Raw genomic sequence first — 24769 nt, forward strand, 5'->3', positions numbered from 1 at the left:
TCACCCAGGACAGATCACGAAATACGAGTGGCTGGAGCGGGCCCCCCAGGGGCTCGGCTCGGCTCGGCCGCGAGCGGTGGGAGCACCTGCTTGCTGCCGTTTCATGGAAATGCCTTGAACGTCCTGTTCCCAGGGAAGGGTCTGAGAGCTCTGTCTGGGTGTTGGGAGTTCCGCCGCCCCGGAGAGGTGCAGCAAGACTTTGTTGTCACTGGAGCGCTTACGTGGATGGACGCTGCAGGACAAGAGGCAAAGCAGGAGGGCTGCCGGTGGAGGAGGCTTGGGGGGAGCTGCGGTGAAGGGGGCACCAGCAGCAAGCCCGTGTGGCCCTCGGCGAGCCAGGGCGTCTCGTCACCCCCTTCGTGGCCAAGAAAGTGAACTTAGGCTTTCTGTTTTTACTTGCAGATCCTCTAGTCCTGTTCCCTGTCTGATGGTTATTTTTCTTACAGTTTTTCATAGTGAGCTGGCCCCCACTCACCTGTGGTGGCGGGATCGGAAGGCGCACGTGCTGAGCAGGGCCTGCCGCCGGTCCCCGCTCCTGTTTGCAGGCCATGTCTCCCAGCTCTGTGGTGGGAAGTGAGGCTGCGTGGCGGCACTGGGAAGCGGGAAGGTGTCCCCACCTGGGAAGTGGTGCTGGTGGTGGCGGGATCCTGTCCTTTCCTCTCAGAGCAACTGTACCCTCTCCTCCGGTGGCGCCTGCGCCCTCACACCTCCCGTGTGCCGATCCCACGCCTCCCAGCACAGTTGGTGGCTTTGTCCTCCATCTAGGCCTCTTCCTAGCGATTTCCAGTTCGTAGAAGTTTTCCGAAGTTCCTATTCTTTCTTTCCCTGCTCTGCTTTGGGAATCTCCGGGTCATCAAACACCTATGGCGAGATTAACTCTTGTAGCACGTAAAAGGCAGACTTGTCCCCTTTCTTTTTCACGTCATGTAATTCAGAGATTACAAATTTTTTTTTTTAAAGATTTTATTTATTTATTTGAGAGAGAGAATGAGAGAGAGAGAACACATGAGAGGGGATAGGGTCAGAGGACAAAGCAGACTCCCTGCCGAGCAGGGAGCCCGATGCGGGACTCGATCCCGGGACTCCAGGATCATGACCTGAGCCGAAGGCAGTCGCTCAACCAACTGAGCCACCCAGGCGCCCCAGAGATTACAAATTTAAATGCTCTCAGAAGTAAATGGCAAATGTCAAAGGCATACCTCAGTGCATGTCCTGTAGATATTCAGAGTCAATGCTCCAGATGAGGCATTTCTTCTGTGAAGAACAAAATTCTTCAATGTGGCTGTATCTTCCTCCTAACACTGAGGCCGCTGAGCAGAAAGGCTCTGCTCACAGGTGTGGCTTGTGTTACACTCCCAAGTAAAGGCCTGAGCTCCAGCTCACCTGATGTGTGTGTGGGGGGGGTCTGTGAGTGTGCATTTGCGGGTGTATGTGTATGTGCGGCGTGTGTGGGAGTGTATGGGTGTGTGTGCATGTGCAGAGTGTGTGTGGGGTCTGAGTGCATTTGCGGGGTGTACGTGTGTGTGTGGTGTGTGTGGGAATGTGTGCGTGTGCAGGGTGTGTGTGCATGTGTGGGATGTGTGTTCACGTCTGGGTGTGCATGTGTAGGGGATGTGGGGGGTTGTGCACGTGTTTCCCATGTGCGTGTGTGCGGCGTGTGTGTGCGTGTGTGAGAGAGAGATCAGAACTAGTGGAACAAGCTTTGGAGCAGGTTGGCGTCTCTCTCACTCATCCTCATCGTTTCCCGACCAGTTTACTTTGGATTCCTGTCCCTCCTCTGGGTTGTCCGCGGTCATTGACGGGCTCCCCCTCCCGCCGCCCCCAGCGTGCCCCTGGGGGGCAGTGGCTGGCGCCCAGAACACAGGTTGCCCTTGGGCTGGAGGCAGGCCGAGGCAGCCAGACCCTGCATGGATATTTTCTTGGCGGCATGGGAACCTGCGCTGTCCTCCAGGGGACACTCACCAGGGGCCAGGATGTGGAGAGAGTGAGGGAATGAGGATGTGGAGCAGCCTTCCCACTTTGTGTATTCACCATAAAAACAGTACAGGGCAAGAAGCCGCCTCTGCGGGGATCTGGTCATGGAGTTCTTGAGTCAAATTTCTGGTACTGTGACAGTAACTCCGGGAGCTCCAGAATGTTCTCGGACCCCCAAGGGGAAATGGCAGGATGCTGACTTTTGGACAGAAGATCATCAGAGGAAAACCCAGGTGCCACAGAAAGTGACGTGGGTGACTCAGGACCCAGGCCACTGCGTATGAAGTGGGCAGGACAGCGAAACAGGCTCGAGCTCTGTTGCCTTTCAGAATAGGCAAGGATTTCAGTTTCTAACCTCTTCTGAAGATTTGTTTGTTAAAATAAATCTTGATGGAATTCTTTTGGTTCATGTAAAGGTGGTAATTTTAATATTCCAGCCAAATTTCAAAGTAGGGTTTTATGGTGTTTCCAAGGGAGCATTTGACATTGTTGGCATTGGGGCTGGGACAGTCTTTGCTGTTGAAGGCTGTTTGTGTGTTATGGGTCATGGGGCACCCCTGTATCTCTTCCCTCCCAGTCTTCAGGAAAACCAGAAGTGCCCCTCCACGCTTTCCCAAAAATCTCTGGAGAGTAGCACCATGCCCAGTTTAAGAAGCATAGATCTAACTGTGTCCGATCATATCGAGGCTCATTGAACACCTACTTTGTGCAGGCTGTTCTGAATATTGGCTTGTTGGTCTTCACAAACCTATAACGTCTGCACACTACTATTATCCCCACTGGACAGATGAGGAAATCAAAGCTCAAAGAGATGAAAAATTGCAGGTATCCATACAACAGAATTCTGTGTGGCCTTTGGCAAGAATTACATGTATTTGACGTGGAAAGTTACCCAGGACATGTTGCAAGTATAGCAACACATGACAGAGTAAGGTGTCAATGTGTTTGCATTTCTGTAAGTGACGGCCGAGGTCGTATTATCCACGTCAGCCTGCGTATGGCAAAGACCGTGATGCTACATGTCCCCTGTTGATAGGAGTTATTGCCACTGGGCAGCAATAAAAGAGACTTTCACTAATGCAAAGTTTAAACATTTTTAATGAGCATATCTGACTTTAAATTAGAATATAAAATAGTACAGCTTAAATCAGGATTTCAGGAAGGCAGGGGCTATGGCTTCTTGTATTTTCTTCAGAGAAGAGAGTTTCCGTACTCAATAGGGCTGTTTAATATTAAGGTTGTTAGTTATGAGTGCATACACTGCTCAAGCTCAGTTAAAAGGGAGTGCAAAGCAGGTGCTGGGAGGACACGTGCAGTAGCCAGGATTGCAGACTCCACTGTCATAAAAGCCAACCCCATAATGATCAGTGACATAGGGCCCTTTTAGGGGCACCAGCTCTGTCCGCAGAGGCATGGGAACATGCTACAGTGCTGGATGGTCATGGAATGGGTCATCTCGGCCAGGCTGTGTGTTTGATGCACTCCTGGAAAGTTAAAAAGAAGGCCATGCACTTCAGAGGAAATTCTACCCCAAATGCTTGAAATTACTAAAAATTAAGACCAGTGTTAGTGGTCTGAAGCAGCATTCTCCAGATTTCAAAATGAGAAAGAGGTAATTTTACATCAGACTCCCCCCTGCCCCCATACACACACACACACACACACACACACATATATTTATATGCACCATAATGAAAGTTTCACAAAATGGTCTTTACCCTGAAAATGTGCTAGGGCGCACATGCCATTTCACCCTGTCCTGAGCCTTCTGCCGCTGGAGGATTGCAGCTCTGATTGAGGGACTCAGGTTTGCTAGAATTCTTGAGTAAGTCATGTAATCCTTATCGCAGCCCCCAGAGTAGGCACGTCCATCTTCCAGATGAAGGTGGGGATTCTGATAGGTCAAGAGGCTCCCAGTACTGTAGCCTGTAAGGATAGGGGGCGTCTGAGGCTGGGGTCTCAACTTAGCAGGTCTGTTGCACTGACTTCAGCAGGGGGGCATTGCATTAGGGAGGTGCCACACTTGCTTAGTTGGAGGACTGTGTGTGGTAGGAGGCATTCTGGAGGAGTCTTTGTGGGTGGAATGGCCTTGGTGGGAGCCACTGATGGATTTCGTGTTGTGTTGATGCTTCCCTGTCCTGTGCATGGCCGACTGTCTCAGTGGGTCCTGTGACCATGCCCACAGGACCTAGATCCTTCCACCACTGTGGTTAGAAACGGGCTGGAACGACATGGATGGAACTGGAGGGTATTATGCTGAGCAAAATAAGTCAATCAAAGACATGTATCACATGACCTCACTGATATGAGGAATTCTTAATCTCAGGAAACAAACTGAGGGTTCTGGAGTGGTGGGGGGTGGGAGGGATGGGGTGGCTGGGTGATAGATACTGGGGAGGGTATGTGCTATGGTGAGCACTGTGAATTGTGCAAGACTGTTGAATCACAGACCTGTACCTCTGAAACAAATAATACATTATATGTTAAAAAAAAAAGAAGAAGAAGAAGAAGAAGAAGAAGAAGAAAAAGAAGAAGGAGGAGAAGAAGGTAGCAGGAGGGGAAGAATGAAGGGGGGGAAATCGGAGGGGGAGATGAACCATGAGAGACGATGGACTCTGAGAAAAAAACTGAGGGTTCTAGAGGGGAGGGGGATGGGGGGATGGGTTAGCCTGGTGATGGGTATTAAAGAGGGCATGTTCTGCATGGAACAGTGGGTGTTATACACAAACAATGAATCATGGAACACTACATCAAAAACTAATGATGTAATGTATGGTGATTAACATAACATAATAAAATTTAAAAAAAAGTAAAAAAAAAAAAAAGAAACGGGCTGGTTAGACAGATAGGAGCTCAGAACCCAAATCTGACAATATTCTGTGTAAACACAGCATGTGACAGGTGCTTGAAATGTCACTGGTACGGCTTTGCTGATGCCGATCTTCTATTCGTGGTGGTACTTGAGCTAAAACTGTCTGGATGGCCTTCCTTCCTTCCTTCCTTCCTTCCTTCCTTCCTTCCTTCCAGATTTTATTTATTTATTTGAAAGAGAGAGAGAGTGAGCAAGAGGGAGGACATGAGCAGGGGGAGGGAGAGAAGCAGACTCCCTGCTGAGCAGGGAGCCCGATGCGGGACTTGATCCCAGGACCCTGGGATCATGACCTGAGCAGAAGGCAGTCGCCTAACCAACTGAGCCACCCAGGCGCCCCAGGATGGTGTTTCTGTAAGAACAAGACCTTTTCATGTTTCCGTAGTTTGATGCTGGGAAGCCAAATACAGGCCCAGAGATTGGACTAAACATAGGCTGTTGGTGGGCCACGTCCTCAGGTGATTTTGCAGAGTTAGTAGGTTAAGTAGGAGCCAGGGAGACAGCGTTTCCAGGCAAGAGCTATAAGATTTTCATGAAGCCAAAGGCAAACTGGGTCAGATTTGTGTAAAAGCAAGAAGTCAGACATTACAAATAAAGTTTAACACACTTTATTGCTTTTTTTAAAAATTTTATTATGTTGTGTTAGTCACCATACAATACATCATTAGTTTTTGATGTGATGATCCACGATCGATTGTTTTCATATTAACACCCAGTGCTCCATGCAGTACATGCCCTCCTTAATACCCATCACTGGGCTAACCAACCCCACCCCCCCAAAACCCTGTTTGTTTCTCAGAGTCCATAGTCTCTCATGGTTCATCTCTCCCTCCAATTTCCCCCCTCCTTCATTTTTCCCTTCCTTCTCCTAGTGTCCTCCATGCTATTTCTTACGTTCCACAAATAAGTGAAACCATATGATAATTGACTTTCTCTCCTTGACTTACTTCACTTAGCATCATCTCCTCCAGTCCCATCCATGTTGATATAGAAGTTGGGTATTCATCTTTTCTGGTGGCTGAGTAATATTCCATTGTATATATGGACCACATCTTCTTTATCCATTCATCTGTTGAAGGGCATCTCCGCTCTTTCCATAGTTTGGCTATTGTGGACATTGCTGCTATGAACATTGGGGTGCATATGGCCCTTCTTTTCACTACATCTGTGTCTTTGGGGTAAATACCCAGTAGTGCAATTGCTGGGTCATAGGGTAGCTCTATTTTTAAATTTTTGAGGAACCTCCACACTGTTTTCCAAAGTGGCTGTACCAACTGCATTTCCACCAACAGTGTAAGAGAGTTCCCCTTTCTCCACAACCTCTCCAACATTTGTTTCTTTCCCTGTCCATTTTTGTTATTCTAACTGGTGTGAGGTGGTATCTCAGTGTGGTTTTGATTTGGATTTCCCTGATGGCTGATGATGATGCACATTTTTTCATGTGTCTGTTAGCCATTTGTATGTCTTCTTCAGGGAAGTGTCTGTTCATATCTTCTGCCCACTTTTTGACTTGATTATTTGTTTTTGGGGTGCTGAGTTTGAGAAGTTCTTTATAGTTTTTGGATACCAGCCCTTTATCTGTAGTGTGATTTGCAAATATCTTCTCCCATTCTGTGGGTTGCCTCTTGTTTTGTTGACTGTTTCCTCTGCTGTGCAGAAGCTTTTTATGTTGATGAAGTCCCAAAAGTTCATTTTTGCTTTTGTTTCACTAGGTTTTGGAGATGTATCTTGAAAGAAGTTGCTGTGGGCGATGTCAAAGAAGTTACTGCCTATGTTCTCTCCTCTAGGGTTTTGATGGATTCCTGTCTCACATTGAGGTCTTTCATCCACTTTGAGTTTATCTTTGTGAATGGTGTTAGAGAATGGTCAAGTTTCATTCTTCTGCAAGTGGCTGTCCAATTTTCCCAGCACCATTTATTGAAGAGACTGTCTTTTTTCCATTGCATGTTTTTTCCTGCTTTGTCAAAGATTATTTGACCATAGAGTTGAGGGTCCATATCTGGGTTCTCTTCTGTTCTATTAATAAGAGGAGGGAGAAGAACCATATGGTTCTCTCAATTGATGCAGAAAAAGCATTTGACAAAATACAGCATCCTTTCCTGATTAAAACTCTTCAGAGTATAGGGATAGAGGGAACATTCCTCAAGTTCATAAAATCCATCTATGAAAAACCCACAGCGAATATCCTCTTCAATGGGGAAAAGCTGAGAGCCTTTCCCTTAAGATCAGGAACACGTCAAGGATGCCCACTCTCGCCACTATTGTTCAACATAGTACTAGAAGTCCTATCAACAGCAATCAGACAACAAAAAGAAATAAAAGGTATTCAAATTGGCAAAGAAGAAGTCAAACTCTCTCTTTTCGCAGACGACATGATACTTTATGTGGAAAATCCAAAAGACTCCACCCCCAAATTACTAGAACTCATCCAGCAATTCAGTAATGTGGCAGGATACAAAATCAATGCACAGAAATCAGTTGCTTTCTTATACACTAACAACGCAACTGTAGAAAGAGAAATTAGAGAAACAATTCGATTTACAATAGCACCAAAAACCATAAGATACCTTGGAATAAACCTAACCAAAGAGGTAAAGGGTCTATACTCTAGGAACTACAGAACGCTCATGAAAGAAATTGAAGAAGAAACAAAAAGATGGAAAAATATTCCATGCTCATGGATCGGAAGAATAAACATTGTTAAAATGTCTATGCTACCCAGAGCAATCTATACCTTCAATGCCATCCCGATCAAAATTCCAATGATATTTTTCAAAGTGCTGGAACAAACAATCCTAAAATTTGTATGGAATCAGAAAAGACCCCGAATCGCCAAGGACATGTTGAAAAAGAAAAACAAAGCTGGGGGCATCACATTGCCCGATTTCAAGCTATATTCTAAAGCTGTGATCACCAAGACAGCATGGTACTGGCACAAAATCAGACATATAGACTTTATTGCTTTTTTATGTAGAATTTGGGAAGGAGAGTTGTAAAAAAATTATTCCCAAGATTTTGCTCATGGGAGAGTTGTAACCCGGCGGTTAGAGAAGAATGGGGGTGCAGTGTATACTGTTTGGTACATTTGGAGATTAGGGTGGTGTGGACACATGGGCAGAGATACCCATGGGGGTTGGCATGGGGCTGCGGGGGCAGGCTGGGCATTTCAGTTTTGGTTGATTGCCAGGAGCGATGCCCCACAGTTCACCGCCTGGAGGGGGCGTGGGTGGAGCAGGGAGCGCGTGTCCGAGAGGGAGACCGTGGGGCTCCTTCTCTGCTCGCTCTGCTTATTGTGTCTCCAACATGACAGAGTCGGTGAACAAGCAACACCTCTTCTTGATGAGGTCCTTTTGAGACTAAATAGCAAACCCTCTCAAATGAGCTCCAAGATGCACCAATCTTCACTGAGTGTACTTGATAAGTAGAATCTTTTTCCAATTTTATTTTTCACGCATTATAAGGTGCACTGGACACAGGCTGAGAGGAAGTGTAATTAATTCTTCGTTCCCTCTTTCTTCCAACACCTCTTTATTAAGTGCCTCTCCTGCGAAGGTCAGAGTCTGGGCTGGGTGCTTTGGCACATACCACCAGGTGAGCCTGGGCTCGTGCAGAATTTGTTGTCTCGCCGGGAAGCGGACATGAATGCCCAGGGGCTTGCTCTGGCTTCAGGACAAAGGGCAGTCCGAGCGGCCTCTGGGGGTCAGACCAGCTCCCCGGAGGAAGTGGTGTTTCAGCCGAGCCCCTCCTGCCTCCAGAAGCCGGCCTCTCTTTGTCCTAATCTGCAACAATTTGTTTTATTGAAGTGACTTGCTCTTTCCAGCTTGGGTCCTGGTTCTGGCAGGGGAACCTCCTGCAGCCTCGGGTCTGTGTTAAGACTCTCGTGAGTTCACCTCTGCTGAGAGACAGGGGCGGGACGGGGGCGCCGCGGAACCACGATGGTGTAGGGACTTGCCCTTACTCCTCTGAAGCTATAGAACCACCTGTAGCTGTGTTTCTAGAAGCTCAGCAGGCCTTTCCTGGGCAGTGGGTTTCACAGAGCTCTGGCAGGAATAAGTCTGTCCGCCGTGCACCCCCAGCCCAGGTCTGGGGTTTCCGTCTGCAAGACAACGTGGGCCTGCCCACCAGCTCGGGTGAGGCGCCTGCTCTGAACCTCATTTCCCCCATGTACTGTGTTCTTTGCTGCTGTTCTCGATCATACTCGCTGTGACCTTCAGAAGTGGCAAGAGCTTTGTTCCCGAAGAAATGAAGGTTTTCTTAAGCCCTCCACCTGTAAGAACCCTAGGGCAGCCTGTTTCCTAACACAAGCCGTTATCCCCCTCCTGTATACTTTAAGGCTTTTTTAAACATCTTTTTGAATTATTATATCTTTTTCCTTTTTAGACAGGAGAAGTCACTTCTGTGGCTACTTGAAATTCACTTGGTTGTTTGCTCTGCTGAGATTACTGACACACGTAAGCTGACTCCCACAGACAGGTGCCCCTCGGCCCGCGCTGCGTGGTTGCGGAGACCACAGTTTCCCACAGGACATCCTCCTCCCTCTTCACGCCTCTCCTTGCACCCCTGGAGCAGAGCCAGACCAAGGTGACCGCTCTCTAGGCAGCAGGAGGGGTGTAAGTGCCGCGGCTGCATCTGGAGGAAGGAGCTTCTCCGCAGCCTGCTGCCTCGCCTCCTCACAGCTTCTTGTCAGATTTGGGGTCTAGAGCAAGCCTGTGACTTAGTTTCCACACAACTTTCCTCTCCCTCCCTCTTTCCCCTCCCTCCCCCTCCTCCTTCTTCCTCCCTTCCTTACTCCACCCTCCTCCATCATCTTTTTTCCTTCCCTCCTCCTCTCCTCCCTTCCTTCCTGCTCCCTTCCTCCTCCCCCTCCTCCTCCTCCTCCCCTACTCCCCTGCCCCCTCCCTCCCTGCCACCTCCCTCCCCTCTGCTGTGGGTATCAGTTTTTACAGCTTGCCCTGTTCCCCGTATTTCTGCTTCAAACACCCTGCTCTCCCAGGGCCCACGCATTTGTTCTGTAGTCTTGGACATCATAACCGACCACGCTAGAACAGTGGGCAGATGGAAGGGGAAGGGGAGGTCTGAGTAAGGGCTCAAGGGACACTGCAATTTAAAGCATAAAATAAACACATGAGCTTCAGTGGAGGGATTTTGATTGTTCAGATGCCTTTACAGCTTTTTCTCATTTGGGTGCTGTTGGCTGTGTTCCCGGCCCTCATGGGCTAGCAGTTTGCTGAACATACTTGGAAACGGTCTCATTTTTGTACGCGGCATCTCTGCGCTTACCTGGGTTCTTCACTCTCCCTCGGAACTCAGGCGCAAGCATCCATCATGTGCCATGTGCCTCAGACATTGCTGCTCACTGTGGGGAGTATGAACGAACTCTTAACAAACCGGGTCTGCTGTCCAGAAGCCTCAGCCTGGCCGGAGGAACCACAGGCAAATAGTTAGTAGTCGGTCTTTGGCATCAAATTGGCTAATACTTGCCCTGTGATTTGTGAGTCACCTGGGAATCTCTGGATTTCTGGAGTTTCTGTTAAAAAGTCCACATATGTGTGTCATCCCCTTTCAGACTGTGGTCTTGCAAACACTGGATTGGGCAGTCATTGTCCCTGTGGTCACCCCCATGGCTGTGCAGCTTCTCCTTGTCCTGACCTCTGCGTGCGTGTGTGCGTGTGTGCTGGGGCATGTAAGTTATGAGTGAGATCTGCTCAGGAGCTCCTTGCGGCGTCCTAAATGTACTCATCCTAATACATGGTGCTACGTACGGACTGCACTTTCTTGTGCCCACAAATTCATATGTTGCAACGCTGATGTCCAGTGTGTTCGTGTGAGGAGGTGGGGCCTCTGGGAGGCAGTGAGGGCCTGAGGGTGGAGCCCTCACCATGGGAGCAGTGCCCTGGAAAGAGAGGCACGCGGCTCCCTCTCCCCCTCTGCTGTGTTGAGGACACGGGGGAAGGCAGCCTTCTGCGAGCCAGGAGGCCCCTCAGCAGAACCCCGCCACGCTGGCCCCTGAGCTCGGGTGTCCAGCCTGCAGCGGCCTGTGTAATAAATGTGTGTTGTGTAGGCAGCTCGGTCTGTGGTGATTTGTTACAGCCGCCGAGCTAAGCCGGGGAAGGTCGAGCACAGGTCAGTGCGTCGTTCTGCCCCAGAACAGGCCTGTGAGCTGCCCTTCTCCCTTCCTGGTTTGCATTTCCTCTTGGCCTCACTGTCCGTTGTGTGAACTCTGCATAGTTTACCCGTGGAAACGGCCACCAGAAGTTTGATCATCTTGCAGTTAAAGAGCTGTGTTCGAAGTTAGGGTTAGCCGGTATCTCAACAAAACAGGAGCAGCAGGTTTCAGAACCGGGTTTCTTGCCGTCTCTTCCAGCTACTGGGTTTCAGTTTTATATACTGGAGCTTGTGCATTCTTCAGAAAAGGTGTGCTAAGCTCCGTGTGATGGAGGCGCGCCGCACCTCTCATGGTGCCTGAACCTGTGTGTGTCTGCTAAGCTCCGAAGGAGAAGGAAGCTGTGGTTTTGGAGGGCATCAGTGTTGTGATTACACGTCCTAGCAGCGCCAGTGACGGTCTTGGGAAGGCGGTGTGAGGGCGGGCGCCGTCAGTCAGCGCCGGTGTTGTCGGGGGGACCAGCCGCAGGGTCTTGGCTGATGTGTGCACTCCCTCCCGTTACAGGACGTGAGAGAGACTCTCCTCCTTACAGCACGTTGGGAATTCATCAGCGAAGACAAACTGAAAGCTCCTCCTCTCCGTGGCCTTCCCACACAGCTGATAAGATTTGTGGTCTGCCACTAGTTATGAGACAGGCGTTGAATCAGATGTGGTGGCTTTGGCTGCAGGTCACAGGAAACTGGGCTTCAGATCGGTTGACCCACGACGAAGTGACCTGATGTCACAGGCAGGGCAGACACAGACGCCCACCCATTGCCATCAGTCCTTGGGCTACAAGAGATGTGGGCATTCTGCCCAAGTGGCAGTGTCCGTGCTGGGCCTCCTTGAGACCCGGCCCCCAGCAGGCCGTGTCCTGTTCGCTCGGCGCAGTTGGTCAGCTGTCTGCTCCTCAGTCCCCAGGAAGACGGGTCGGCTCGGGCGGCCGCCAGAGAGCACCACTGGCTGGGGTCTGAAACAACAGACCTTACTGGTCCTGGTTCTGGGGGCTGGAGGTCGGGGGTCAGCACGGTGGTGTTCTGGCCAGAGCCCTCTTCCTGGCTTACAGACGGCTGCCTTCCCACCGTGTGCTCATGTGGCGGGAGAGAAAGCGACCCCAGAGGGGCAGCGAGGGACAGGGAGGGAGCACGAGTGGGCCGGGCCCGTCGCAGGCCGCCCTCCCCACCTCCTGTAGCCCTTAGCGCCCCGACGGCCCGGCCTGCTAACCTCCCAGCTGCCTGCCCTCAGCTGAGCCAGGAGGACATGGACGTTGGGCGGGAGAGGACGCAGCGCCACACGTGTGCCCGCTGCCGGCCATCGCCGTGTGCTAGGGCGAGCCTCGCTGCCTGTGGGGGACGCACACAATAGCCTCAGACTCAGGGACATCGGGGACTTCCGCGTCCCCACTCATGGGGGTCCTCCTGTTCCTCGCAGTGTCATGTGGGAGCCCACGGGGGACGGGAAGAAGGTCATCTCGCTGGCGGACAACCACATCCTGCTGTGGGACCTGCAGGAGAGCTCCGGCCGGGCCGTGGTGAGTGACATGCTTACAGTTTTCATTTTTTGTGTTTTTTAATTGGACCTTTTGGCTGAATTCAGAATATACTTCTTGGTTTGTATACGCTTAGAATTTTGACATTAATTATGAAATACTTAATGAACGGGCAGAATCATCAGTCGGAGAATTGCATGACTGGCTCTTCAGGTGAAAGCTGCCTGGGGTTCAGGCCTCTGGGCCATGCAGACAGCACACAGAACTGAAGGTTGACAAAACCCCACCGTTTGGCCGTAATTTGTCCAAAGGAGGCTGTGGGATATCCCGACATATATTCTCTTGTCTCAAGTATATTGTCTTTCCAATGAACAGATTTTTCAAAGTCTGGTTAAAACCGCCTTTTAGGTACGAGCAGTCATAAAATAATAATTTCATGGTGCTGATGAGCTTCTTTCGAGTTTCTGTGTGAGTTGTAAAAATGACAGTGGCCCGTGACCCCTCTCCCCCTCAGCCTATGACCCCCAGTGGCCTGTAACCCCCCCGTGGCCCGTGACCGCCCCCCACGGTGTCCTGTCAGCTGACCTTCCCCTCACTCGAATGTGTGCGCCTTTCTGCGGTCACAGTCCTCAGACCCTGTGCGTGTGATCGTGGGCCCGCTGGGCGGCACAGAGCACCTCGCTGCCTGAGCCACGGCCACCCGCATGTCACCCTCGGGGTTCCGTTTCTGAGGACGGCAGAGGCTGGGTCCTCACAGCTCCTGTGGGGCCGCGCATCTTCACACTGTTTAGTGTTCAGCACTGACTTTCTTGGGAACCAGTTTTGCTTTCAAATAGTCATTGCCTCAAATACTTTGTCCTTCTGGAGTAAATATTTTACTGATTAGTATATTTCATGTTTGATTCCTTAAAATTTCCACTTTTAAAATGTGACTTTTATTTTTTTACTTTATTTTTATTTTTTTAAAGATTTTATTTATCTATTTGACAGAGACACAGCGAGAGAGGGAACACAGCAGGGGGACTGGGAGAGGGAGAAGCAGGCTTCCCGCAGAGCAGGGAGCCCGATGTGGGGCTCGATCCCAGGACCCCGGGACCATGACCTGAGCCGAAGGCAGACGCTTAATGACTGAGCCACCCAGGCACCCCTAAGATGTGACTTTTATATTGTGTTCATGATTTCATTGCATTTGTTTACATCAAAGTAACAGCTTTAGAGAGAAAAATCTAGAGACTTGACAGAGCTTACGGTGTCTGTGGGACAGATTTCTGTAGTGGTGGCTCTTCTTATGCTTCTTTGTTCCCATGACGTGTCTTCAGCCCTTTTCCCTCATGGTACGTTATGGTATTAATAAATCCGTTCTTGGGTAGGCGGTAGAGATGGTGTAAATAGTGATTGATTATCATCAGTACGTTGAGTCGAAGTCAGACTCTTTAGAATATAAAGTGCCGTGTTTAAGTTTTAAAATTCTGCATGGTCAGAAGGGAGTCTCGTAGCCTTCAATGTGAAATTAAGAGCTGGTCTGTCTTTGTAATGTCTAAGTAATATTTAAGGGGAAAAAAAAATCACTGTTTTAATTTTGAAAAGGACATATTTCTATATCGTAGAGTAGAATGCAAATTTCACCCAGATTTTAGAGCGGAACAGGAAACTTGAGGGTAACCCAGTGCCTGGGGCTGCTCCCTGTGGGCTACAGGTCTGGGGGGAGATGGTGCATGCCCTCCCAGGGGCCGGCCGCAGAGTCGGAGTCTGGGTCAGCGGCAAGCCCCCTCCTGTCCCTCCCTCTCGAGGGTGCTCCCGTGTGGCCAAAGACCAGACATGGAAGGGCAGAGTCCTTTCCTAATGTAGTGCAGGTCACGGAGATGCTGGGGGAGCTGTGGGCCCCGGAGCCCTGGGCCGTGCCACGCCCTGCCTGGCCGGAGAGGCCAGGAGGAGGTGAGCCCTCTGTGCATGTGCGCGCATCCCACAGCCCGTCCTGGAAGCAGACGGGGGCGCCTCTCCAGACCCTCGGCCATCTCAGAATGATTTTATGGTAGGGTGATTAATCTGTAACTTATTTTCTGCAGAGACCAATTTAGTTTTTTCTCCTTCGTTTTTATCTGCCGTCAGCACTTCTGTCAATACCACTTTGCGACCCTCTGCCGTGGTATTTAATACCGAAACCTTCCTATCGATTCCGGCCATCTTCACACCCAGCACCTCCGTTTTTTTTTTTTTTTATTGTTGGAGGATATTGCCTTCTGTGGTGAATCTAATCTTATGCTCACTGCATCATTACCTTTTGCAATTAAATCGGAGGTTCTTTGCCATTTATAATCATTAGCAGAGCCCAGGGGCGGTCTGCAGGGGGAGGTTGCTCGGGGTCCCGGCCCCGATGAAGGCAGAGGGGAAGCCTCCCTGTTTTGGAGTGTGCTCATCCATCTCTGGGGCCTAGCAGCTCTCAGTAGCTGTGGAAAGAAATAGCTTTCCAGGTGCAGAGAGCAGCAGAGCAAAAGGAAGACGGGTGCCTTGAGAGTTGGCTGTCCTCTTCCTTCTGGCCGTGCGTCAGCCTGGGGGCTTCTCAAGGATGAACCTGGGGTGTCCCCTGCCCGGCGGTACAGGGCCTGAAGGCAGTGACATTCAGGAACGCCTCTCAGAAGGAAGAGGATGGGCTTCAAGGACATAGTGTTCTTGCAGGAATGTTCTAATGTGAGGCTTAAAACCTACAGCAGGAACCGACTGCACATCAGTGCGGAGGGGAAGCTAGTGGTGACAGGAAAATCATTCAGAGCGGCTTGGGCCACGTCTGCTGTGCCTGGAAATATAAAACATGCATTTGTTCATGGGGGCAGAGGGCTGGGCGGAAGTGGGGCTGCCTGTAGGACAAGCGGGCTGGGCCCCCACGTGCCCCTTCCTCCTGGGAGCCTGTCTGTCGCCTGCCACACCATGACCGCGCCTCACGCCCGGCCCGCTGTTCTCCAGGTGTGGCCCTGAGGGGAACGGAAGCCCAGTCGGTGCTGGCGGGAGTGTTGCAGGGGGCTCCCTGGAATCTGCCCTCTGGGGACGTGGCCCACGCAGGGACCTCGTGTCCAGCCCCCAGGGCAGCGGGGTGGGTCTCCGCAGATGGGCGTGGGTGGACGTGGCTGCTCTGTGCCACGTGGGGGGCCTTCCCGCACTGTGGCCCCTGCTCTCTGTCCCATCTTTTCAGTGGAGCCTCTTGCAGAGGAAAGGTTTTCATCTTTTTTTTTAATAGACTTCACTTTTTAGAGTGGTTTTACCTGGTTCACAACAAAGTTGGAAGAAGGGAACAGAGGCTTCCCCCAGCCTCACACGCACACAGCCTCCCCATGGTCAGCATCCCCGCCAGAGGGGACGCTTGCTGCCCTCGACGGGCCCGCCGGATGGGGGTTGTCCTCCCTCACCTCGACTGATGTCCAAGGTCTCTGCTGCCCTAGCGACCCTTTCCCTGCGTGAGGACAGAGGAAGGCGAACCCCCAGATGCCTGGTGCATGTGGTCACTTGGCAAGTGCGGACGGCCAGCGCTGAGGACGTGGCAGGAGGCCCGCGAGGTCCCCAGACACCCCCGGTGTGCCTTCGCAGTTGTAACACGGCTCATATGGTGTGTGGACAAATCTTTGCCCCCACTGCCTTTACGGCAGGCCGCGTAAGAAAGACAGTGATTTTGAAGCAATCACGCGAAGACACAGACCTCGGGGTCACAGAATTCGACTCCCTCGCTTGACAGTTGAGAAAAAGTAAGGCCCAGCGAGCCAGGGGATGTCCGAGAGGTGGCATGGTTTGAGGGACAGATTCGGGACTGCACTCCGACCCTGCTCCTCCGCCCCGTGGAGAGCTTGTCGCGGCCCCGGCACGCGTGCGCTGTGCCTTGCTGGCCTGAGGCTCGGCGCTCGCCCGTCTTCGGCGGCCACGGTCACATTTGGTCTGTGAGGGTGGACGTGAGCGTTGGAACAGTCAACATTTATTTGGAGCAAACTCCAAGCGTCGTGAAGCTGGTCCACGGAAAACAGGGTAAAACTCTGAAAGCTGGCTTTCTGGTGAGCCGCATACGAAGGCATTGCAGAATATCTGAGTGCTGTCTGCATCGCCGACGTCAACCACGCGTTTCAGACCGCAGCCGCCTGAGTTGGTGCGTTAGGATGGTCGTCAAAAAGCCGCCATCTTCAAGAAAACACGGAGTGCGGAGTTTCCTAAGTCGCGTATCTTAATGTTGCGTAATAGCCGCACATAGCTTTTGATTTTATAAATATCGGAGACAACTAGGATTCCTTAGTCTTCCATCAGCTCTTGGAAAAAGGCATCAAATACAAATCGGGCAGGGCATTGGTGTCTGGCAAGCGCTTCTTCCCACGCTCTCAAAAGACTCCTTTCTAGTAAGAGTGGATGATAGAGTGAATGTTACGTCTGACAAACCAAGTGTGTTGAAGGGAACACAGGTGCTGCTGTGGGGAGCAGACGCGCGCCCCTCAGTGGGCCCGGACTCTGCGGGGACACAGCCTCGGCCTTCCTGGGCTTCGCCTCCCAGAGGGAGGGTCCACAGCGTAGAGATGAGTCAGTTCCAGTTTGCAGGCGTTGCCGTGACAGCCTGGGACAGGTGTGGGCCAGCGGCTGTGGTGAGGGGGCAGCGGCGAGCGCAAGGCACGGGAGGGAGACGCTGAAGGCCGTGGTGCTGTGGCTGGAGCCCAGGCAGCCTTCTGAGCTGCAACACCAGGTCCCGCTTCTGCCACTCACTCCCAGGTGACCTTGGGCAAGCGTCGTGGCCTGTCCAAGCCTCTGTGTCCTCGTCTGGAAAGTCGGGACCGGTTTCCACATCTATAAAGTAGGGCAGTGTCACAGTGGACCTCCCGTGGGGGCGGCCTGCCCCACAGTGCCTGGTGCGTGGCAAGCGGTCCGCACGAGCCAGATGGACAGATGGCTGGGTGGGTGGGTGGAGGGAGGAAGACAGGAGTGGAAGGGTGGACTGACGGAGGGAGGGAGGGATGGGTGCATGGAGAGAGTGGTGGGGACACACAGTCTGAAAGGGGATTAGGAGTGAGGGTCAGGTCAACAGGACCCTGGTGCAAAGGCCAGAGGTACCGAGGAGGGAAACGGAGGTACCGAAGAGCAGCCTCTGTGCACTTCCTAATTAAATCATCCCTCAGAGCTGGCAGGTAAGGGTCACGCTCGACGCAGGAAGACACATGTCATCACGACAGTGCTTCCAGGTTTTTAAGCCTTTGTTATTCTTCATAAAAGACGTCTCCCTCGCTAATCAACTGTAATTAGATCTCTCCCTCCAACGGATCACCAGCGTCTAGTTGGCGTGACAAAACTCTCTGCTATATTCTCGTCCATCTTGGTGAGAAAATTTAAATCCGCACTCACGACCTTTCCTGTTCTGCGTGTGGGCCGAGGTCAAGCCCACGGTTGTGGGTGCAGGATACACCTTCTCCTCTGCAAAGAGAGCTTAGGTTTTGGTGCAGCCAAGGGGGAAAAGCCCTTTTAGTTCTGTTCTTCCTACAAATAGTCTGTTTGAGATAAGCTAAAAATAAATTTAAAACAACCTCAAATTCCCTCACCAGTGCTGGCACCTACTGCCCTGTGAGCATTTTCTGAAGACAGGAAGGCTCTGGCTTCCAGGAGGCCGGGGAATAGTCCCTGGTGGGGTGTGGGAGCCGCTAGGCCCACCGGGGTCTGCAGCCACACTCAGGGGCCGGGGACACCCACCCCTGTGACCTGGGACAGCTTGGGACGGGGGGGGTGGCAGGACCCACCTCTGCCTTCTGCAGACCCCTGGCCACACACACCTCGGCAGGTGTGTGCCGGCCACGTCCCCATTCCCCGTCAGTTTGCTCTTCCTCCCCTTTTCCTTCCACACCCTGAGGACAGCGGTGGGCTGGGGCTCTCCCGCTGAGCCTGCTCCCCCACAGCTCCGTCATTTCTGATGCCTCGCCCTGAGCCCCGGGAGACAGCAGCAGCCCCGGGCCTTCCATTCACGCCTGAAGACAGGCCAGAGCTCTGGGTGTTGTCCGTGCTCTTCAGGTGGCACTTAATTTTCGCGGCCCTGCGGGGTGGGTTCTTGAATAGCTCCATCTCCTGAGAGAGTTACAGGAGAGAAGCCAGGCTCAAAGGGACGAGGTCACGTGTCTGGTCACTTGGCAGCAGAGCTGAGGCTCCAGCTCAGGGGGTTCGTGTTCAAAGCTGGGGCTGCAGTTTCCAGCGTGAGAGAGGCAAAGGACATTCCCACATTCCTGGGGGTGGGAAGGGGCTTGCGGCAGATCCCGTGGCTGTGCAGAGCCTGGCCGGGAGCAGAGGGGCTCGGGCAGTGGTCACGGCTGCCGTGGAAGCACGCGGCCCCTGCCCGGCAGTCTGGGAGCTCGAGCACATCGGCGGGACTTGCTTGTACGGGATGCTTTGTATCTCTTACGCTCTGAAAGCCATGACCTGCCATGGCTTCACCTCGCCGCTCTCCTTCCGAGGAGGTGAGAAGCGGCACTTAGATTTCTCAGCCGCTCCTCCGTTATCTTCGGGCAAGTCCGGCACCTCATCAGCTCCGGGCCTTGGCTGCAGGGAGTGCCGCTTTCTTCTTTGGAAACCTTATGGCCACGTGCACTGCTCACCACAGTGTGAGGCCGCATTTTGTTCATTAGAGTTGTGTTCCTTTGTCTGTGTCCGGGTGTTGGTTACATCTCTGAAGAGAAGTTCGTGGGGTGGCTTTAATCGTTCCTTCTGGGGTGGGAAGCACTGACTGGTTCTCTTTAACGTTGAAGCCAGATCACTGTGTGCCGAGCACTCTGGAGTTCTTGCTGAGCTCTGTCTCCATGCTGCCAGGGAACCAAGACACACGACTGGTTAACAGTAGAGCATACACCGTGCTGGCTGCCCTGAGCAATGTCCTGACGCTGATGGCAAGGTCTCCTTCGGGGTGTCATTAAGGGGGCTGGGGCATGGAGTCTGCATTGCCTGGGCAGATCATGCCCCAGAGTGAGCCCAGGCGTTGAAGCAGGAGGCAGGTCCTGTTCCTGCCCCACCGGCTGTGTGACCCAGGGTGAGTCGCCCACCCTCTCTGGGTCTTAGATTTCCTGGCTGTGAAGTCAGGGGGCTCGACTGGCCCATCGTGGAGCTGCTGGGATTCACTCGTGGTCTCCCCTCTCCCCTGGTTGGCACTTGGGTCTCTTATCCATCTCTCTCTGACAGGGGACCACAAAGGTGGCTGCTTCCCGTGGCCCCCACACGTCAGGGCGGTGTCTGTGAGGACGTCAGGGACCTGGAAGCCTGGAGCCCTGCAGGTCTCTCATGTGACTGTGGTGCAGGCGTAGGCAGCTGGGTCTCATCCAAGGACTCGCCTGGGGAGGGGGGTTGCCCCAAGCTCCGGACGAGGTTGTGGCAGGACGTGGTTGGCCCGAGGGCCTGGGCTCCTCGCTTCCCTGCACGTGGGCTTCTGAGCGTGGCAGCCAGCTTCACCGAAGCCAGTGAGATGGGAGAACCTCAGATAGTGTAATCGCAGGACAGCCCGCAGCACAGAGGGTGCTGCTGTTTGATGGCCGACACCCAGGGGAGGGGTCCTGTAGGCCTGAGGACTGGGGTGCTGCCTGCCCGCCACGGGCTGTCCTACCTCCTGCCCTCGTGCCACTGGGCTGACCTTCCACGGGCTCTGCCTCCTCCACCTGCTTTTCCTGTCTGACACCCAGAAAACATTTCTTAGCTGATACTGTGTATGTGGAGGTTAAAACGAGTTAGAACAGTCAGGGCCAAGCATGAGCTCACCGCACGTCTCTAACATACATTTTATAGCTGTTTTTAGCATCTGAGGTCATGTTGCTCCTCTGGAAAGTACGCTGGTCGCTGCGCTTGGGACAGTTTGTCTTCACCTCCTGCCCGATGCGCTTGCTCGCCGCCCTTGTGTGGCTCAGGGTCTGGGTCCCTGTCATGAATTACCTGCCGGCAGTTCTCTTTCCTCCGTGGCTTGGTGGTGGTGGCTCTGGCGTGGTGGGTCCCCTGTGGGCTCCGTGTGGGACCACCTACCACAGACCCTCATGCCTCACGCTCTCCACGGGCCCCAGTGCCCGGGTTGCTGAGACAGGTGGGGAGGAAGAGAGGGCAGAGCCTCATCCTTCATCAGCACAGCGTCGCTCCCAGCACGGTTACTGCGCAGTCTGCGTGTTCTTGTTACCCCACCCAGTTGGCTGCTGCCAACTGGTCCTGCTGGATCTTGACAGGCTGAGTCAGGCCACATCCCTCCCTGGGAATTTCGTGATGAGTCTCAGGGTCAGCTTGGTCTTCTGTGGGTGTCTGTTTGTGGGGCGTCAGGCCCTGGTGCTCTGGGTGCCCCTGCCCCTGCCTGGGGGCCGTGAGGACGCTGGTCTGGAGGGTGCCAGAGAAGCTCCGAGTGGGTGTGGACAGGTGTGGGAGTGAGGTGTGGGGGGCCCTGTTGTCGGAGTCCCCAGTGCACATGGTTCCTGACATCGCCCTGAGAGCCTGTGGGGTCCTGGCTCACCAGCAGCCCCCTTCTCTGTTCCCCCGGCCACTCTGCCCCGTGACCACTTGCCTGACCTCAGCTCTTCTCACCACTACAGGACTGGCCTCAGGCCCTGTCCTCCAGTCTGTCCCATGCTGCTGCCCACGGTGGCTCTCTGTGGCCCGCCAAGATCTCACGGCAACCGTGTCGGCCTGGCGTTCACGGGCACCGGCGGCTTTCATGCTTGACCCTGCTGAGCTCAGCCTGGGAAGGCCCTCTGTTCTCCCGTCCTGTTGTGTGTCTCGCCTCTGCCTCTGTCCCCGGCCGCTGTGCCTTCCATTTCTGACTTTCCGCATCCTCGGCACGCCACGGCCTTCCTGCATGATATAGGCCACGTCAGTAAGGCAGGAAAATGGGGTTTTTTTGGAGAAAGATTTTCTGGGACAAGTTGAGTCAGGAAACCTTGAGAGAAGGGGGAAGTGCCTCCTGTGTGGGGCAGGGGAGTGCGTTCCGGGTGGGCGGCCATCGCTGCAGTGCTTCCTAGAATGAGGGGGTCGCTTGGAGAAGGCCATCTTACAGAGGTGTCCTCCATCACGTTCCTTAGCTGGGCCAGTCTCACCGGGGAGGAAACGGGTGCTCTCCCCCAAGTTTCTCCTTGAATCCCCTTGCACTGCCGACAGACTCTATAGGGCCACCCCAGACCTGTCTGTTTTGAGTCTGGGGGCTCACCCTGACTCCTGCTGCAGGGGCCCCGATACACCACTGAGATGGCCGCAGAACCCAGGGCAGTCACAGGGGATGCTCACTGCTCCCTGTGACTCCCTCAAACCTCCCTCAGGCCCCGCCCAGGGCTCCTTCGAAGAATGAGGCTGGTGTTCAAGGTAACATGAATGAGGTGATGCCCCCAGGGGATGGATGGCACAGAGCTCTCCCTGCCTTTAGCAGTCACCATGCAGGCAGAGTCAACCCCAGCTCAGAACAACAATGTGGCCAGTGTGATACGTCTTTGTGCATCAAGTGCCACGTGGTCCAGTGGGCGTGTGGGCAGGGACATGTGTGGCAGGAAGCTCTTTTCCCCACTCAACAGCTGGGAGCCCCTCATCTCTCAGGACGTGGAAGTGCTGGCCCAGAGACAGCTCCAGTGGGTCTCACGAGGTCTTGGCCAAACCTCTGGGGAAAGGAGCTGGAGGCCTGCGATTGGGAGGCTGGGTCCTGAGACCAGCATCTGTCCGGGCACGTGTACCCCCCTGGCCCATGTGTGCCTTTGGGCAAAGCCAGGTGTTTGAGGTGTTGGGTGGTGCTGCCCTCAGGTTTGAGCCGATGATCCAGGCACAGCCTAGCAAGTCCTGTTTCATACAGGGCCTATTAATATGCTTTCTATTTTTTGCCGTGCTCAGTTTTGTAGTTTTTTTCCAAGTAAGGTTCAAACAGTTTTGCCTTTTAAGGGAAGGAAACAAAGACAGAGTTTTTAAATTATTTTCAGTAATTATTTTCAATAATATCCTGTGAATACAGGATGTCCTCTTAAGTTTTCAGAAAAAGGTTCACATTACTGTTTTTTTCTTCTTCCCTTAAAACACCGTCAAATTCGCAGCTGGCCAGTTCGGCATCCCTGGAAGGGAAGGGGCAGCTGAAGTTCACCTCGGGACGGTGGAGTCCTCACCACACCGGCACCCAGGTGGCCACTGCGAACGACACGACCATCCGAGGGTGGGACACGCGGAGCATGAGGTCAGTGATGGCGTGACCCCGCGGACGCACCCCTCTCCATCCGCTTGGGGGCAGTTCCGAGTCAGAGGTACCTGGGGCACCTGGCTTGTCTATCTTGGCCTCGTTTTTCCGCAGGAAGGCATGCATCTCGTTTTGTTTCTCTGCCCCGGCTTGAGCTCGCGGCCCCGTGGCAGGGGGACGGCATTCCTCACTGGCTTGTTTACTCTTCCGTGTGGCTGTCCCTTGAGTGAGTGCTGGCCGTTCGTAGTGAAAATCAGGAGTGGGTTTCGAAGCACCTCACCCAGGAGAGGGGGACCGCCGGACGCTCGGTCGCTGGGATTGGCGAGCACAGGTGGGCAGGTGCAGCCCCACGTGAAGTTTGTGGACTTGCCTGTGACAGTTTCTGGCCCTTTAAGATCCGCCCCTCTCGGGGAAGCATGGTTTGTCCTGTAAGTCATTATGCTCAGCAGCCAGCACTTCTAATGGAACAAATAAGAGCGATTTTTCTGCTCCAGGTGTGGTTTGATAGGCAAAGGAGTGATGGTGAGCACATCTGTTGCTGTGGCAACGGGAGCCGTGCAATTGCTCTTAAGATACAGTTTACCCCTCAGCACGCCGTAATTTATCACCGAGCTGCAGAGACGGACGTCACCAAGTAACGTCTGCTGCCTTCAAGGGGGGGGGCACAACTTTAAATTTAGGTCTGCGGCCCCTCTGAAAACTCAGCGGCTAATAATCAGTCGCACTTCCTCAGGGTGTGTGTGTCTGCACGAGGGCTGTGTGGTTTTGCTGCCCGAGGAACGTGCCGCCGGAGAGCCATTTCTGCGAGTCCTGGGGCCATCTTTCCCTGTGTTTGCATTGTTCTGTAAAGGATGTGAGGAGTTTCAGCATCTCAAGACAGGACGTTACAGCCCCCACACAAAGACAGCAGACGTGGCTCTGGGTGGCGGCACCTTCCTTTGCCCGGTTCTGTCCCCCGGATGATTCCTTGCTGACTGTTATTTCTCCTTTTGCAAACGGCTTGGTTTTTATTTAGCCAGGGTGCTTTTAATGCTGCTTCTGGAACGTGTTGTGCTTTCGTGTTGAAATCACTGCCCCCAGGGCATGGAGAACACCCTCGGCTGGTGCCCGTGGCGTGTGTGACTATCCGCCCAGCGCCCCACGACCTGCCAGGGCTTTAGTTTTGTACAGTTGCCTGTTTCACTTGGAAGGTCTTCCTTCCGGTTTGGGGTGTCTTCTTTTAGGAAAAGATAAGAATATTGGAAAAGTGCAGGATATAAAAACCATTTCAAGATATAAAGTGGTTTAGGGTCAGGAAGTCCAGCGTGGGAGACGATGGAAGGGAGTGAGTTTACTCACCTCGAGGGTGGAGGGACGTGCACTCGGCATGGTTGTCAGACGCGTAGGGTGATTATAGGCGGCCGGGAAGCCTGGGGAGAGGGAGTGCTTGTAGGGGAGGCTGAGTCACACCCCGGGAAGAAATGCACAGAGCAGCGGTGGCCTCGCCCCCCTGACCAGGTGCAGCCGTTGTCCAGCCTCACTGGATGACCTGCCCCTCTGTTTGGGTTTCTGACATTAGAAGGACGTGATTGACCGAACGTTCTCATGTCACACCCTTTGAGGAGCCGCCTGGAGCAGTGGAGGTCAAGGGTTCAGCCAGGGCTGTGCGCGCATATATGTCTGTGTGTACGTGTGCCTCGTGTGCACGTGTGTGTGCAGATGTGTGCTTCCGTGCGTGTGTGTGCACGTGTGCGTATGAGCCCACACACCCTAAACAGCTGAGTGACTGATCGTAAAACTGCCCTGTGTCTCCGCATTGCACTGGGCCATGGTGGAGATGTGTTGGCACTGCGAGGGGCTGAGAACGGATGCAGGACAGCCCAGCCATGACACACACCGTCCCCTTCATGGTTTGTATTGCTTTTCTAGTTTTCTCTTCCCTCCCTCCGTCTGTGTCTTCCGACTCCACCAGCATTGTCCTCGCAGCCTGCTGCTGACCGTTTGCTTTTCTCTCTCCGTGTCCTTCTGGAGCTGGGTCAGCTCTCCTGCCTCTGTCCCCGCTCCTCGTGCTGTCACACTCCTGCTGACTTGCTCTCTTCTCGAGGGGCCAGGTCACGTTTGGGACAGTTAGGAGCCAGCATCGCCTCCACA

The 24769-nt window shown here is 53.2% G+C and overlaps 1 protein-coding gene across 7 annotated transcripts in view; it reads left to right on the plus strand.

The window, feature by feature from the left end:
• EIPR1 (EARP complex and GARP complex interacting protein 1) overlaps nucleotides 1–24769 on the plus strand; it is a 126309-nt gene that overhangs the window by 97006 nt on the left and 4534 nt on the right. For 4 of the 7 annotated variants that reach the window (XR_010405412.1, XM_064571880.1, XM_064571879.1 and 1 more), the window contains 2 exons: nucleotides 12417–12516; nucleotides 22503–22639. Coding sequence is in view for 6 of the 7 variants with exons in the window: in XM_064571880.1 (XP_064427950.1) it covers nucleotides 12417–12516; nucleotides 22503–22639 (237 nt within the window). In the remaining variant the exon portion in view is untranslated. The remainder of the gene's footprint in view (nucleotides 1–12416; nucleotides 12517–22502; nucleotides 22640–24769) is intronic. The other 3 variants (XM_064571881.1, XM_064571882.1, XM_064571884.1) reach the window with 2 other exon arrangements.

This window comes from Mirounga angustirostris, unplaced genomic scaffold (assembly GCF_029215605.1).
Source record: "Mirounga angustirostris isolate CCGP_5_RB_7025 unplaced genomic scaffold, mMirAng1.0.hap1 SCAF_10, whole genome shotgun sequence".
Classification (NCBI taxonomy): domain Eukaryota; kingdom Metazoa; phylum Chordata; class Mammalia; order Carnivora; family Phocidae; genus Mirounga; species Mirounga angustirostris.